Genomic DNA, 15,087 nt, shown 5'->3' with positions numbered 1-15,087 from the left:
CATATTTATGATCACTTCACCCCACTCCATGGGGTAAAATGGTCATACTAAATAATAATGAAATTTGAAGAAAATGTATCAGTGGGCATTGAAATTTTATTTACCACATTTATCAAACAATCATTTTCCACTACTAAATTTCAAACTTTTAATGTACTCTATGGTCAAAACTTGGCTTCATTAGGATCTTCAAATACAACTGATCTCTTATTTCTATCTGTGTACTCATTTTCTGGAAAGGTATAAAAATTTGTTATTTAGGTTTTTTCAAGATATTCAACTGGTAATAAATCGTTATTAATCACTTGCCTGATAATTTGCAGCATTGGTTTTTGTTCTCTTCATAAACCAGCACCCACACAGCCTTCTGACATCTTTCACAAAGTTTGAGTAGTTACAGATTTGCCTTAGATCTTCAGGAAAATTTTTCTTTGGCTATGGGAGTTTAATGTAATTTTCTATTTTGTGCTAGTCAAAGTTTGACTATTTCTTTAATTAAGGTTTCTCCTGTGCCATCCTGAACATGTTTTAATTTTGCCTTTGAGTTCTGTATTACCCTTTCATTTACAGTTGAGATTAGCAAGAACAAGGTAGTCAGTATATGGCTCTTTTCCAGTCTTTCATCAGACAACACTAATATCAACTAATCTTGACACTTCTCCTATGTTCTAGTCATCCATTCATGAAGTTGACTATCTATTTCCCTTGGTCGTAAATGGTGAAAGTGCAACATCTACAAAAGGGAGTGGGGGAGTCATTCACATTGAACAAGAGATTTCAAGCCTTTAATACTAGTCTCCTTTGCATGTTAACCATCATTTTCTTCTACCATCCTTTTGTCTTGACTTGTTAATGATCCATCTTCCTTGAGTGATATGGAATTTTGAACTCGTGTTCTCGCAGCTCACATGACTCTAATGCTCTTTCCAACAGCTAGTGATACTAACGTAAGAGTGTCAAAGTACTGTTGTATATTCGTTTTACATATAGTTTCAAACACCTACTTTCCAAGCGCATGTTTGCTCTGGAAAAGAAAAAACTGGAACTTTATTAAGTAAAAAGTAAATTAAGGAAAAAAACTTAAAAGAAATTCTTACAAGTTCAAGTATATGTTAGGCAAAATAGCTCCTAGCAACTAGCTGTTAATTAAGCCTAATGCTATGACCACTTTACCCCACGTTGTTTAAATTACTATAAAATATGAAATATAATGATTACAACTTACCAGTGAATGAAATAATGTTCTTGAGACATTTCTAGAGTGTCCTGCACAACCAATCTATAAAAAGTTTGAGCAACTAAAATGGTAGAGAAAAGTTATTCAGGCACTCAAAAAATGGAACTCAAGCTTGAACAACAAAAAAAAAAAAAAACTGTTTATTACCACTGAAATGTTTGGCATGAAGTTTTATGTGAAAGGTTTTGCTACTTGCAAGTGAAAGTTAGAAGAGAAATTTGTTAGCAATATCAATTGAAATTCAGAAGTTATGCCATTTTACCCCACCTGACCCTAAATAAAAAATTGAGCTCTGCTGACCCAGAGCTAATTATCACTACATGAGTCACCTCTAATTTTGATGTTAGATAGCAAACACTGAAAGTAACATTAATTTTTCTCTGTCGTCTGCTTCTTTCAAGGTTCTTTGTTTTAGACATCTCCCGATGCCCAAAAAATAATTGAACCTTCCAGTTCAGTTTGTGGCCTCTGCTCATAAGGAACTAAATAGAATAGCTCCCTGATTTTTCATCATCACATGAGTTGGAAATTAGATGACGGCACTAAATCAGTTTCCCTAGGAGCATGTTTTCAGTGTCGCGTGTAACATGAATCTGTAGCGTATTACAAGGTACTGTCCCGTAGTTCTCAATTCCATGCTAAGTCAACAGGCAATAATAATAGAAACGAAGGCAAGTTTCAAATCAAAACATTTATTTAACAGAGTTGTGTTGACACAATTACATTTTAATACTCAAACATCACAGACTAAGTTAATTCTGATTTTGTATTTTAAATTACATAATACCAAAAAAAAATGTTGAATAAACAAGAGTGATCTCTCGATCTCACCCGATACTGCTGTAGACAATCTACTCTTTTAGTAAGACATCCTAATGTCCACTAGGGCTACGACAATAACTGAGTATCTGGTCACTGATGTGAGACAGTTCACAATCACCAAGGAATCTCAGGAACACAATTGGCAATGGAGAACACCACCAGTTATTGTAGAACTAGATGAACGCACCAGATCATATCGAACGACCACACATGAAGAAATGCTCGGAGAATAAACACATCCTAGGACTTGTATGTTGATACGATTCGCACGATCATTTCGTATGTCATCAGACTTTTTCATTAACTATTTCATCATGATTAGAATACCTACTGAACTTTAGTGGTGACTAGAAAAATATGATGAAATAACTGCCGGTACCAGCTGGAGTGGCTAAACTACATTCAACACCAAGAGATTATTTTCACATCATTAGTATTTCAAAATGTGCAACATCACAACGATACTGTGGTGTCCTTATATGAAATGACTAAAAGAACTAAACTGATAAGAACATACAACGCCACCTAGTGTTGTGTAAGGGGAACTAGGGAGTTCCACCTCGGACATCAAGTAGACAAGATGTCTAAATGTTCTGCTCTTTCCGCTTTATAAATTCTTCCTATCTATATGTATGTAATCTATCTAAGTCTAACGTAATAATAAATACTCATCAAAATAAATACCCATGTGTTATCCACTCGGCTAACAAAGTGTTAAAAGTAAACACAACAGATACAGATTCCGCAATGTCTTCAGCCAAAGTGCCAGGAGGTCATGGTCTTCCGAAGAAGTTTTGTCTCCTTGCTCATTGTCACCTGCACCGATGATGGCCACTGCAGTAGTAGACGAAACATCTGATTAAAGGCCTTGAATACAGCATAACATTCTGAAAAGTATGATATTCTTAATTAACTTGTTTTTACATTGCTATTATAGAGAATATTATTTTATAAAAAGGTCTGTGTGACCTTTATTTTTCTTAATTTTATTGGCAGGGCATCCTTGGACTTCGCCTTACTGGCACAAATTGTGAATGAAATATAAAGCGTTAAGAACCCCTGGCCAAACCCCCCTTCCAAAGAAAACACTGAGAGGAAAAATAAAAGAAAGAAGCCATCACACACACAAGAAATTGTTTAACCTCTTTGCAATCATGGGCATAATATTACATTCAAACACCAGTGGAATAAATTCAAACAAGTTCTGTTTTCTTTCCTCTTTCATCACTATCACAAAGCTTTATGGTAACCCTATATCTGCGGAAGTTACTCTTTCTTTCCCCCACACGTATCTTTATACTATATGCATGTAAGAGTGTGAAAGAGAACTCTTGAGAAAAAATTTTTTTTGCCTTATCCGACACTTTTTCCTTATACTTTTCCATTTTATTTTTTTCTCACTCTACTTCTCTTTTTTCCAATGTGCGGTTAGGTTGGCACAAGTTTACCAGATTTATTAATGGTTTACCTAATAAAGATAATCCAAGTTTATCGCCAAACTTGGGCGGGAAGTGTTAAAAAATTTTGAATTGATATAAAAATGGAAGTTCTGAAATGTTCCACATGAGCAGTAATATAAACTCATTCTCAAATTGCTCCCCTTCCCTTAAAAAATCTAATTGCCCTCTCATGGGGCGCGCCCCACGTTGAGATTTAGGGCCTTCTGGCTGCCAAAAGCCATTGTTGTCTGCTGCTTTCCAAGCTCTTTTCTAGTAGAGGAAACGGGTGAATGAAAAATTCAACTTTCTTGATCGGAAGTATCATCACTACATCCGTCACATCTGGTTTGAAAAGTAGATGGCAGCACGAACAGTACTAATGAAACTGGAAAATCACTTGATACAATAATTATACAGGGCTTTTGGCTACTATGACCATCCCCTATGGAAAATCACTCGACTTGTCTGCTTGCTTTGGACTTCTCCTTATGTGCGAAAAAAATAACTGAACTGATCATTCATTTTCAGCTCAGTTTGTGGGATGTGCTCTTGAGGAATTGAATGAAAAATGTGGTCGGCAACGACCAAAGCTGCATTAAGAGTAAGCGTATTATTGAAACAGTCCTATCGTTAAACTGGTAGCCAAACGGCATCAGCGCCCTCTCTGTTTAGATGGGTGCCTGCTGGCCTGTGATTGGCTGCTAGCATCGGGTAGGAAAGTCATTTCCCATAATGCATTTCCCCATCACGGCGCCATTTTGTTTACTTACTCATGTGAAGACTCTCGGTTAGGTTGGTTAGCTATTGCTCGTGGTTATTTTGGAAAAATTGTTCATCTTTAAAATTATAAAAACGGGCCTTCTGAGGGCCAACTAAAATTATATTTATTGAATAAGTCTGCGTGCATTTGATGGGTGTAAAATGACACGAACACGGGTGTTCACAAGTATAGATTTAGCTGTTGAAGTGTCGATAACATTGTTATTGTTACTGAGTGATTTATACTTTTAGGCACAAGTACGTCTCCTATAAAGAAGTAAAAAATGTCCGCTTTAGTGGGAATTAAGATTTTTAGGTTCCGTAGCAATAGACTGAAAAATAAATCAAAGTTGAAATCGGAATAACGCGATCAAGGGAAGGGGGGAAGAGAAGCGTGGGAGCCACGTGATCAATCGGCAAGTTTGACCCATCAAACTTCAGATGGCGCTGCCATCAATTCCGCGGCCTTTCTTTAACATTGAGTGGGTACGCTTAACTTACAAGCGGCTTTGGCAACGACTTTTCATCTGAATTCACAAAAATCCAAGCACTAGTCATCAAGATGTGAATTATTAAACGGGAAGTATGGTCAGTGCGCGATTTGAAAATATCGTGACTTTACGATACTGAGCTATAAGTGCTTTACGATACTTTTGTTTCCTGCCGTCTGATCTCCGTCGTTTGAGCCAGAGGAACTTGAACTGCTTGACTGCCTGTCCAAAATGGCTGATGTCGGCGTCTCAGGTGATCCGAGTTCCGTGGAAGTGAAAGTGGAACTTTTATCGTCTCCGGATCCGATGGATTCCAGAGAAGCTCCGGATGATAACCCTGTCGCTTCGGCGAATGAATCTGAACAAGGCAAAGACTGGAAAGGTATCCACAAACCTCATACATAATTTCCTTCCGTACTATTTTTCCCTCCATTGTTTATTTTGAATTCGTATTTTCAATAAATCTACATCATAATTCAATTCAGCTGCTGTTTTTAAAGCTCGAATACGAATCCCAATCGGTTTTGGGGGGGGGGGGTGTTAATGCATCAGGGTCCGAACCCCTAACTTTTTCAAACCCGTATGAGACCATTGCATCAACATCAAATGTTATTGCATGAATCTGTTGTTGCATAAAGCCGGACCTACCATGGGGGGCCTACATCATGAGGCTTATTTACAGGACTTGGGGGGGGGGGGGAAACAAAACCATAAATCCACTTTTGCCTTGAGGTCAAGGGATTGGTCCATGAGTGTCTTTTAAGCCGGGTTTTCCTTGGAGTCGGGTTTCTGTGCCACGGTGTAGTGTGATGGATGGGATTGGTTAAAAACCTGAAATTCTGGTTTTTTGACCAACCAGTCTTTTTATGCTGCATGCACCCGCTCCTGGGAAAATTCAGCTTTAGACATTAGACCAGTGTTACCCAATATTGCTCACTTGGTGGGGGAGTGGAATTTTAATGCCCTGGGGGGGGGGGGCATTAGAAGCTAGAAGCATAGAATTCTATCGGTTAGTTTGTTTGGTGGGAGCGATGGGAGATAAAAAATTCTGAATAAGGGGATGATGGAACAAAAAGGGTGGGAAACTCTACCTTAGACCTTTGTTGGTGCAAGCAGAGGTGCACATCAACTCAGCAAAACCCCTTCGTCAAATTTATCTGCCGATTGCACGAGCGGTAGCGCATTTCAGTAATGATTGGAATAAAAGCATAGGAGTGTGGCGAAACCTTACATGCACCTAGCACTATTTCATGATAACTTCCAAAATTAATGTGGTTTGGGGAAAAATCATGATGCTTTTTTAAGTCAGGCCCAGGCAGTTCCCTCAAAATATTTTTCAGTTCAAGCAGTAATATACCTCCATCCCCCAAAGCAGAATATGCCGACGTACATCGCAGAACAACCAGTGCTGTTGCAGAACATTCTGGAAGAATTTTAAGAAAAATGTAGAAAAACGCTATAATGTATATTCGAATTTTTACCGCAGAACATTTTCAGTCAGCTGAGGGCTCGTTGCAGAACATCGCAAAACATTCTGCTTTGGGGCCTCCTCCATCATGATGAAGGCATCGCATCATGGTGGGCCTCTGCACATCCCAGGGACCCAAAAAGAAAAGGGGGACTCTGCAGGAGTGGTCTGTTGAAATGGTCCCGTTGACGGGAACATTCCTCTCTATTGTGGAGGATGTGAAGTAAACAGTAGGCTGTCTATATCATCAGGAGAAATGACACAGGATTCATGGAAACAATGTGCCGCAGCAGTTGGAGGGGGAGCGGCTGTGAGAAGAGTTAGGCATGCTGCAAGATATTTTTGGACAGGACCAGAACTTGGGGCATTGTCCCGGGTAGCAAAATTTAAAGGGGGGGGGGCAGTTTTTAGGCTTGTAGGCCATTAAGCTATATTACACAGGTTACCAAAGAACTTGATGGGCCATGCATCGAAGACCCCTTGCTCTAAATGTCTCTGCACACATCAATACAATGAAAACAATTTTCTCTGTTGTATAGGCATATTTCTATATTGATAGGCTTTATAATTAAATCAGGATTCATGCTGTTACTGTTTGAGTGTTTTAGCCATTTTACAAGCAAGCTACATGAGACGAAATTGCAAAAGGGGCAAGCAACCCTCATTCACCAAAACTATTGTATTTATTGGCGTAGGCAGCGGTGAATAATTGCTCCCCTTCTTTCTCTCTGTTTTAGTATATACAATTGGTGATTTTTTTGAAAAGCCTGTATCTGCCTATGGTTCTATGTGTTTTCCTATCTAAAATGCTTTTATCATCACCTTCGCACCCAGTAATAATTTTTTTGGTTCCATTCGATCTTTACTCAAAATATTTCTGTAAATCTGTAATAGTATCAGTATCGCAACTAACGTGTGAAGACAAAAAAAAATGTGTTCTGAAGGTGCCTTATTGACAAAAAGGTAAGATATATTTATGTCTTAAATCTTTTGTTGATAATAAAGTGATAATTTGAATAATAATTTTACGATAATGATGTAGCATATTGTCAATAGCTCTTGTGCAAAATACAAGCTACAGTAGAGTCTCGCTTATGCGACGTAAACAGGCCGGCAGAGTGTCGGATAAGCAAAAATGGCAGATAGTGGGGAGATGCTATGAAAAAGCCTATTAAACATCGAACTCAAAATCAAACGTCAAATGTTATAATTTTACACATTACGAACCTAATAATCATGTTTTAAAATGAAACAAGAAAAAATTAACATAGGAATAGAATATTCTGAAAGTCCTGTGGGGGTGATTTAAAATTTTTTTTAATTTCAGTCTGCTTTCCTGACGAGTGCCGTTTTTTCGCTGCCATGTCTCGTCATCTTTGCAGCGTCGTGTCTTTGAAACGTGAATGTGAGCCGGTCTTCCATTTAAAATCCTTTCTGCAGAGAGCAGGCAGACTTACAACACAATACGAACATAACATAAAAATACAAAAATTTACATCTTTACTTCAGCAAATGGAAGACAGATGGCAACACGAACACAAAACAATCGCAACTTGACAACATAATACGTTAGGGCCACACATGCACTCCCAACACATTCTGGGATGTGATGATTTGTTAGAAGTTCCATAGAGGAATGTGTACAAGGGCGCATGTACGGTTAAGTGGTAGTATAGTAGCAGCATCATTACATCTATTCCTGTAGCTTGTTCTTGTTGCTTGATGTATTTAATTACAGTTTCTAGAGTCTTAACTCCTTCATTATGTGCAATTTTGAGAGGCCCTACTTTTGGGTGGGGGGGGGGAATAATTCCTAAAGAATTTATTGAAAAAAAGGTTGTTTTTTTATGACCAAAAATGTTAATTGTCATTTTGTCAAATCACAAAAAAAAATAATTTGGGGGGGGGGTGTAAAGACAAAATTCGCTAAATATCAATATCATCAATTCAGCCTTTTGACATCCGAAATTAGCGAGACGACTTGTATGTGCTTTTCCCAAGTCTGTACATCCCATTTTGGGCCCAATGGCAGATGAGAGAGAGAGGTTTGACCTACTGGGTAGCGATGATTGATGACTTGGCGCTAATCGGCTATGACTCGCACAATGTCTCGTTTCTGGAAGAGGAGGAAAAGCCTCTATATACAATTTTACTTTTATTCATGAAAAACCTCTACATTATTTTTCCAGAATATAATCCCCTTTTGTATTTATTTTCATGTGGAATTTGATCTGTGCAAAAAAATCTCTCATTCTGATTCTCCAAAGTTGCAAGTATTAAATTGCATCACTCTTTCCCTTGTGTTTGGGATCAAATCATGCAGACCACTGGAGTGTTATTGGAAGATATATACATCTGGTATTAAGCCAGGTTTTCCTAGGAGTAGAAATTCTGCACCTTAGAAATTGTGCAGCGTGAAAACGCTGATTGGTTAAAAACTTGAATTTCTGGTTTTTTTGACCAATCAGAGTTTTCACGCTGCACGCGCTGTAGAAACCTGCTTCTAGGAAAACTTGGCTTTAAAGAAATTACTAAGCTGATTACATTTGTGGTAACCTTATGGCCAAGATTATGCCATATTTTAATGTGTATAAGGGACCCTCTCTGATTTTTTGGGCATAAAATTAAAAAAAAGTTTTCATCAAAGATATTTTTTACTTTAAAATAGAAAGAAAAAGATATTTTTTAAATTCATCATAGGAATCATATGGATTCCTCGTTGTTTTCATTTGATACTTCACAATCATGGACCTTCAGGAAGAACGGAATTGACTGATAGCTGCCAAGTCCCCCTGATTTTCCGGGAGGCTCCAGAATTTCTATTCTATCTCCTGAACTCTTGAAAAATTCTTATATCTTTCAAATTTTGTCCATGATTGTATATCACAGACATTTATATATCATAAGCGATGTGTAAATAGTTGCCGTTCCGTCAAATCGCAAAAAATATTTCATTTTTTGGGGAGAAAGCAGAAAATTAACTGATTGGCAAGCGTCAATCTGGCCTTTCGAAATCCAAAATTTACATGATTGCGTGTATCTGCTTTATCCTAGCGTCCCATTTCGGGCCCAATGGGGATTTTTTGGTTTGCGAGTCAAAGGTATTTAACCCAAGGAATTTTACCTACTGGTTGGCCATGATTGGCGATTGCTTGTATGGTATCACAGTTTTCTTCAATTGGAAAATATCCCTAAAATTTCCCTTTTACTAATGAAAAATCTCTAAAATGTTTTAAAGATCCTTTTTATATTAATTTTTGTACAGAATTTGGATCCACGTGAAAACCTCTCAGATTCTGATTCTCCAAAGTTGTCAGCTATGATATAGGTCTATGTAGCCTACTTATAATGTTAGTTGCAAGTATATCTGTCTCATTTTTATCAGTTAAAAAGGTTGTTGACCTAACCAAATGTGTTTCTCTGGCGAAAGTTTAATAAAAAATTTCATAAATTTGTCATTTGAGTGGTTTTGATTGATATTTCTGTTGAACTAGTGATTGTAGTTTCAAGTGAAATGCATCTACCCCCTCCCCGAAGTGTATGGTGTTTCCATGATGTTCCCATCATTTTGTATAATGATAGGACATCTTATGAAAGACTAGGTTATATGTATCCCTTTTCCCGCACCACTTCAATATCGTAAGCAGATCTTCTATGAATATGAATTGTCCATGGAATATTGGATTAGGACGCCATTAATTAGAATAATTCAATACTACCCGTAAGAGTAGAAAAACGTCCTCGAGAATATAACCAAGAAGGTGGCTTCTTAACCGTGAACAAAACTAAATGCTTTTCTTCCACGTTCATGATAAACTGGGGACACTGGATTTATTTTGTATATTGACTATATTATCGCGATGCCACGCAGCTTAATTTCTCGTCTAGGTGCATTGGTATGACGAAGCTTTGGAAAATATTTACTAAGATTTGTGGTTTCTTTTTTTGTTATGTAAAAAGTTTTGAAGACCTGATGATTCTTCAACGTGTCAAAATTTTATGTTTGTTTTATAAATGTTTTTTTTTTTTTTCTGGTGTTGAGTATTCAAATAATATTTGTTTCCCCAACGATTTTTTTTATTATAAATATTTGGGGGAAAACCTTTGTATGAAAAGTATTTTTACTGTGAGGTTTGAGCAATTTGTGTGTGTGATGGTGATTATTGCGTCTTATTGCAAATTTTTATTTTCCAGCTGCATGGGGTACAGAAGAAACGAAAAAAATGATAAACCTGTACAAGACCTACTCCAGGAAGTATCCGGAATACTCCAGGAAACATCTGTGGCAAGAAATTTCTATTGGAATGAAGAAACAGGGTTACGTGAAAGGACCGGATCGTATCTGTAACCGAATGAAATCATTGAGAACTATGTTTAGGCGAATCACTGAATACAATTCAACGCATATTTTGAAAAAGGAGTTTCCTTACCTGGAAGAGTTGGAGGACGTGTACGGTTCCGGCCAGATTAGCGACGACAATTCCAGCAATTCTGGCACGGCTGCCCAGGAAGAAGATGCCAGTATGGATTCTAGCTACAACGTTTCGGCTGACGAAAACTCCACTAAGAAAATACGGCTTGTTCGCACATCCAAGAAACCTAGGGTCGATCCCGAAGAAGGGTATGAAACGCCTGTATTGAATCATCCAAGATCATCTCAGAAAAGAAAAATCGTGCCAAAAAAGGAGCTTTACCCATTGTATCAGTGTGGTCTGTGTTATGGTAAATTTACCACTTCACAGGAGATGCATTCTCATCGTTGCCTTGGAGAGAAGCAAGCTGTTAACGGCAGTGCCGCCAAGAGGAAGTTGCAGCCAACAACGGCAGCAGCGCAAAGCCAAAATGGAAAAACTCCATGTATGTTTGTCTTTTTTTTAGAAATGAGTTACTTGTGTCGAATAAATGTTTAGCAATAACAAACTTTTTGTGGTACATTTTAACGAAATCATATTCTTATCTGTTCATTTGCAGTTTCGTGGAACTCGATGTGTACCATGAAATTTCTGGAGCTGCTGAAGGAGTTCAAAATTTTCTCAAGAAGCTTCAATTCGAAGAACTCTAACCTATTAGAGGAAGTGACGTCTATCATGCGCAAAGAAGGTTTAGATTTATGTACCAGCGATCTGGAAAAGAAATGGAAGAATTTGGCCAGCACATACGAAAAAACCGTCATCTACAACAGGAAGCACCACGACAAAAAGAAATGTGCCTTTTTCAACCGCCTCAGCGAACTCTACAAGCATGGGGCTAGTATGGACATGTTCAAGCAGGTGGAGGAGCCAGAAAACATGACCATAGAAGTTTCTCCTTTCGCATTCTCGACATCTAACTGGTGTGACAATGATGAAGGTGCAGCAAGCTACAGTGCTAACCGGATGCCCCCTCCGCCGCCCAGACTGCAGAATTACGGGAACAGTAAGATGAATGGTCCCAGCTCAAACGGTTCGGAGCTGGTGCAGTGGTTGGATGGTTTCTGGAAGGACTGGAAGGAACTTGATCGGAAGCGGGAGGCTGCTAACAGCAAGCGGCATGGGGAGCTGATGGAAGTTCTCTCATTCATCGCGGAAAATCTTTCCAAATGATCATTCGTGTGCACAAGTGTGTGTCTATATCATTTGATGTGCTGTTATTTGACGTGAAACTCATTTCTCACATGTTTCATCTCTTTTGTTTTTCCTTTTTATCTCATTGACCTGGTTGCGGAGTTACATCGCATATCTGCTCCATCAGTGCCTAAAAAAATTTTTTAATATACTAGTTTTTGAGCATGAAAACTATTTTTCTTTGGTGGCCGAATACAGTGTTTTATTATTGTGCTGTTAAACTCAAACATGACATTTTTTCCCGCTCTTATACTCTAGATCAGTGTTTCCCAAAGTGGTCAATAATTTGGGGGGTAGAAACTATGAGTATAATATATTATCCCATGGGTTGGCCAAACTGGAGGGGGGGGGGGCAGTGGTGGTGATAGAACAAAAAGTTATGGAAACTCTGCACTAAATGCTGCATTTCAGTTTTTGAATGTTTTACCATTTGCCAAATGAATGGTATTGTAACCCAGGGCTTGACAAATCCCAGGCACTATGTTATCATGGCGACTAAAAGAAATGGGATTGGCTCACCGGATTTTCCATGTGTGATTACCTGCTGTGAAAAAATAACTACACTTGGTTCTTAAAATATTCGGTTGTCACCTAAATTCTTTTCCAAATTTGTCAACCCCTAGTGCAACATGGGTCAAGAATTTCTCTTTGCAGAATTGTCTCTAATTGGAATTGCAACAGTATTTCTAATGTGTGATAGAAAACTATTACTTTCAGAACATTTTCGTTGAAGGAAACTATTGTGTCAGGCAATGGTCTTGTTTGCATGAATATTTCGGTGCTGCTTAAATATGTATCAAATAAAATTCATGGTCTTCCATTTTAGAAACTAAGAAGCTTTAAGCCAGGGGTCAACTTCAGTGCATGGTTTTTTGACCCCCCATTTCCCTGGTAACTGTTCAGTATAGCTTAGTGGCTCACCCAGCCTCATTAAAATGTAGAATATGGTCCACGCTGTGACAACAGTTGAAGGTACCCACTTTGAGCTTTCACTGTCTTTAGCTGCAGACCATATATTAGTGACATTCTATTGATGTCCATAAGTTGATTGGGTGTGATTTTCAGCCATTAATACTGCTCTTTACTGCTCGTACTATTATCCCTTACATCTGTCTATCCGTTAAGCATTTTCTTCAGAATATCTGAGGAGAAACAAAATTTTATGTGCATCGTGATGTAGCCTTTTCTTTTTCCCAATACAGTGGCACTTCGGTTTAACAAGCTTAATTCGTTCAGCCAATGTGCTTGTTATTCCAATCAAACTTCCCCATAGGAAATAATAGAAATTCAGATAATTCATTCCACGATTATTCACTTACATAAAAATGACGAATAAAAATGGAATTCAATCAATAATTAAACACATGATATATAATACAATAAAATATACATAATATAAATAAACATACAATACGATAATGTTTACAAACATGATTGACTATTAACTGAAACGATGAGAGAGGAGGACTATCGTTTAGGACAATTTAGACTCCTTGTTGTTTACAAACTTATTCTTTTCACATGATTTTCAAAAAGAGCGTTATCCTATGACACTTGCTTTTGCCTCCTTTTTAGGATTTCTAGGAAATAGGAAATTGCAGTGTTCGTTGGAGAGATTTATTGCTATCACACTGCTACAGCTTTATTTGAGTGGCTTTTCTACAGAGTTTCACACTGATTTCCACATTCTACCACATCTCTCTAATCTCATTTTATGTGATAGAAGGCATCCCCTTACTTCTCTTTTCCTCAGATGAGATAACGTCCATAAACTCTTGCTGGTGCATGTGAAAGAGATCCATCACTTCATCTACCGTCAACCTGTAGACATTTTTCACCCCTAGTTCTTGAATGCCAACATCATGCATCCCAGTCCATGGTCTTTCTCAAGCACACAATCTCTTCGGCAGGTAGTGGCTTCTGTTCATGAGATAGCCTTTCAAAGTTGCATTCAATAATGCAAATCAGACCATGGTTTTATCCAAGCAGAATTTGAAGGGGAAAAAACCTCAAGTGCACGTACACACAGCTACACTGCTATATTTAGTTTCATATCGTTAATATTCACACATACATGTGTGTTCATTTTTCGAGTGAAGCATGCTTACTGGAGACTTTAGGGGAGAATATTATTTGCAATTCCATAAGGCGAAAGCAAAAGGGCACGGTAGCCCAGGTCAATAAGATACTCGCCTGAAGTACCAAAGGATGTTCAGAGGTGGCGTGAGTTTGATACCCTGTTCATCCTTGTCAGAAATCTTTCCTGACACAGGTACAACGGAAACGGCAACATGACTGCAGAAAAAAATTCTACCACGGGAAGTCCCCCAGGGTTAGGGCACCAACCTCTCGATGAGTATAAAAACAAGCCTGCCGTTTGGAATTGGCAATAAATTGTAGGTCCAGGTCTAATCATCTCTTGTGTACAGAGAATGACAGTGGTGCGACAAAAATGATCAAAGGATCAGAGTGAAAGAAAAAAATAATCAGCTAAGTTGTGATAACATGAAAATAAATGAACAAAGCGTAAAATTGTTGCTTGCAATGTGAATCATTGCTCATTAACTGAGTCAAAATTTGTTTAAAATTTTTGCTCATTAGGTGAACTGCTTGTTAACCGTCGTTCCAAAGTTCCACTGTACTTTTGAATTACAAGGGATTTCGCTCATGGGGGCAATCAGAAAATGTAGAATCAATGAATGAGCAAGATATAATAAACGTTCATTAATGAGCAATTTCTTGCAATACAAGTAGTACATTTACCGAATTCCCTTCCCATCATGTGATGACAGCTAGCCGACGTTTTCCTTGCTCTTACTGTGGGCAAGGCCCAAGGATTTTTTGTCTGTTATTTTTATTTATGAAAGACCAAATCAAAAAAAAAAAAAATATATATATATATAGTCACCTTATAATGAGTATCTCGTACATCAAAAATTTTGAAATTTACAGGAAGAGCGAAAAAAGAAAAAAAAAGAATTGAATATCACACAAAAGGGGTTAATTTTTTTTGTTTTAGAGAGCAGATTGTTGCGCTAATTTTCTTTCTTATCAGAAGCTGCAATAGATAAGATATGATGTCCTCAATCTAAAGCTGTGAAAGTCATTTTCGAGAAAAAATTTATGTATGAGGGTTTTCATTATATAAGGTGGTGATATATTGTTTTTATTTGTATTAGCGAAACTCCTTCAATAGTTCAGGGGTGGGGGGGGGGACTTCTTTGATTCTGGCCTTATTTTTTGAGCTGCTGTTGATTATGGAAGTGGC

The 15,087-nt window shown here is 37.8% G+C and overlaps 1 protein-coding gene and 1 long non-coding RNA gene across 2 annotated transcripts; one reads left to right on the top strand and one right to left on the bottom strand.

Moving 5' to 3' along the window:
- Nucleotides 1–1,913: 1,913 nt before the first annotated feature.
- Nucleotides 1,914–4,003, bottom strand: LOC149067998 (uncharacterized). The gene is made up of 2 exons (XR_016195181.1): nucleotides 3,528–4,003; nucleotides 1,914–2,946 (listed from the first exon to the last, which is right to left on the bottom strand). It is a non-coding gene; the product is annotated as an uncharacterized LOC149067998 (long non-coding RNA).
- An 876-nt stretch (nucleotides 4,004–4,879) lies between these two features.
- Nucleotides 4,880–13,816, top strand: LOC149067997 (uncharacterized). Its single transcript, XM_089251829.1, has 3 exons — nucleotides 4,880–5,130; nucleotides 10,411–11,073; nucleotides 11,188–13,816. The coding sequence occupies exons 1-3, from the start codon at nucleotides 4,980–4,982 to the stop codon at nucleotides 11,796–11,798; spliced, it is 1,425 nt and encodes a 474-aa protein (XP_089107955.1). The 5' UTR covers nucleotides 4,880–4,979; the 3' UTR covers nucleotides 11,799–13,816.
- The last annotated feature ends 1,271 nt before the right edge of the window (nucleotides 13,817–15,087 follow it).

The sequence above is a fragment of the Pholcus phalangioides genome, unplaced genomic scaffold, assembly GCF_987345545.1.
Source record: "Pholcus phalangioides strain wild (caught in Gottingen) unplaced genomic scaffold, Ppha-v1.0 ptg000027l_1, whole genome shotgun sequence".
Taxonomy (NCBI): domain Eukaryota; kingdom Metazoa; phylum Arthropoda; class Arachnida; order Araneae; family Pholcidae; genus Pholcus; species Pholcus phalangioides.
This window is presented reverse-complemented; position numbering and strand designations above follow the sequence as displayed.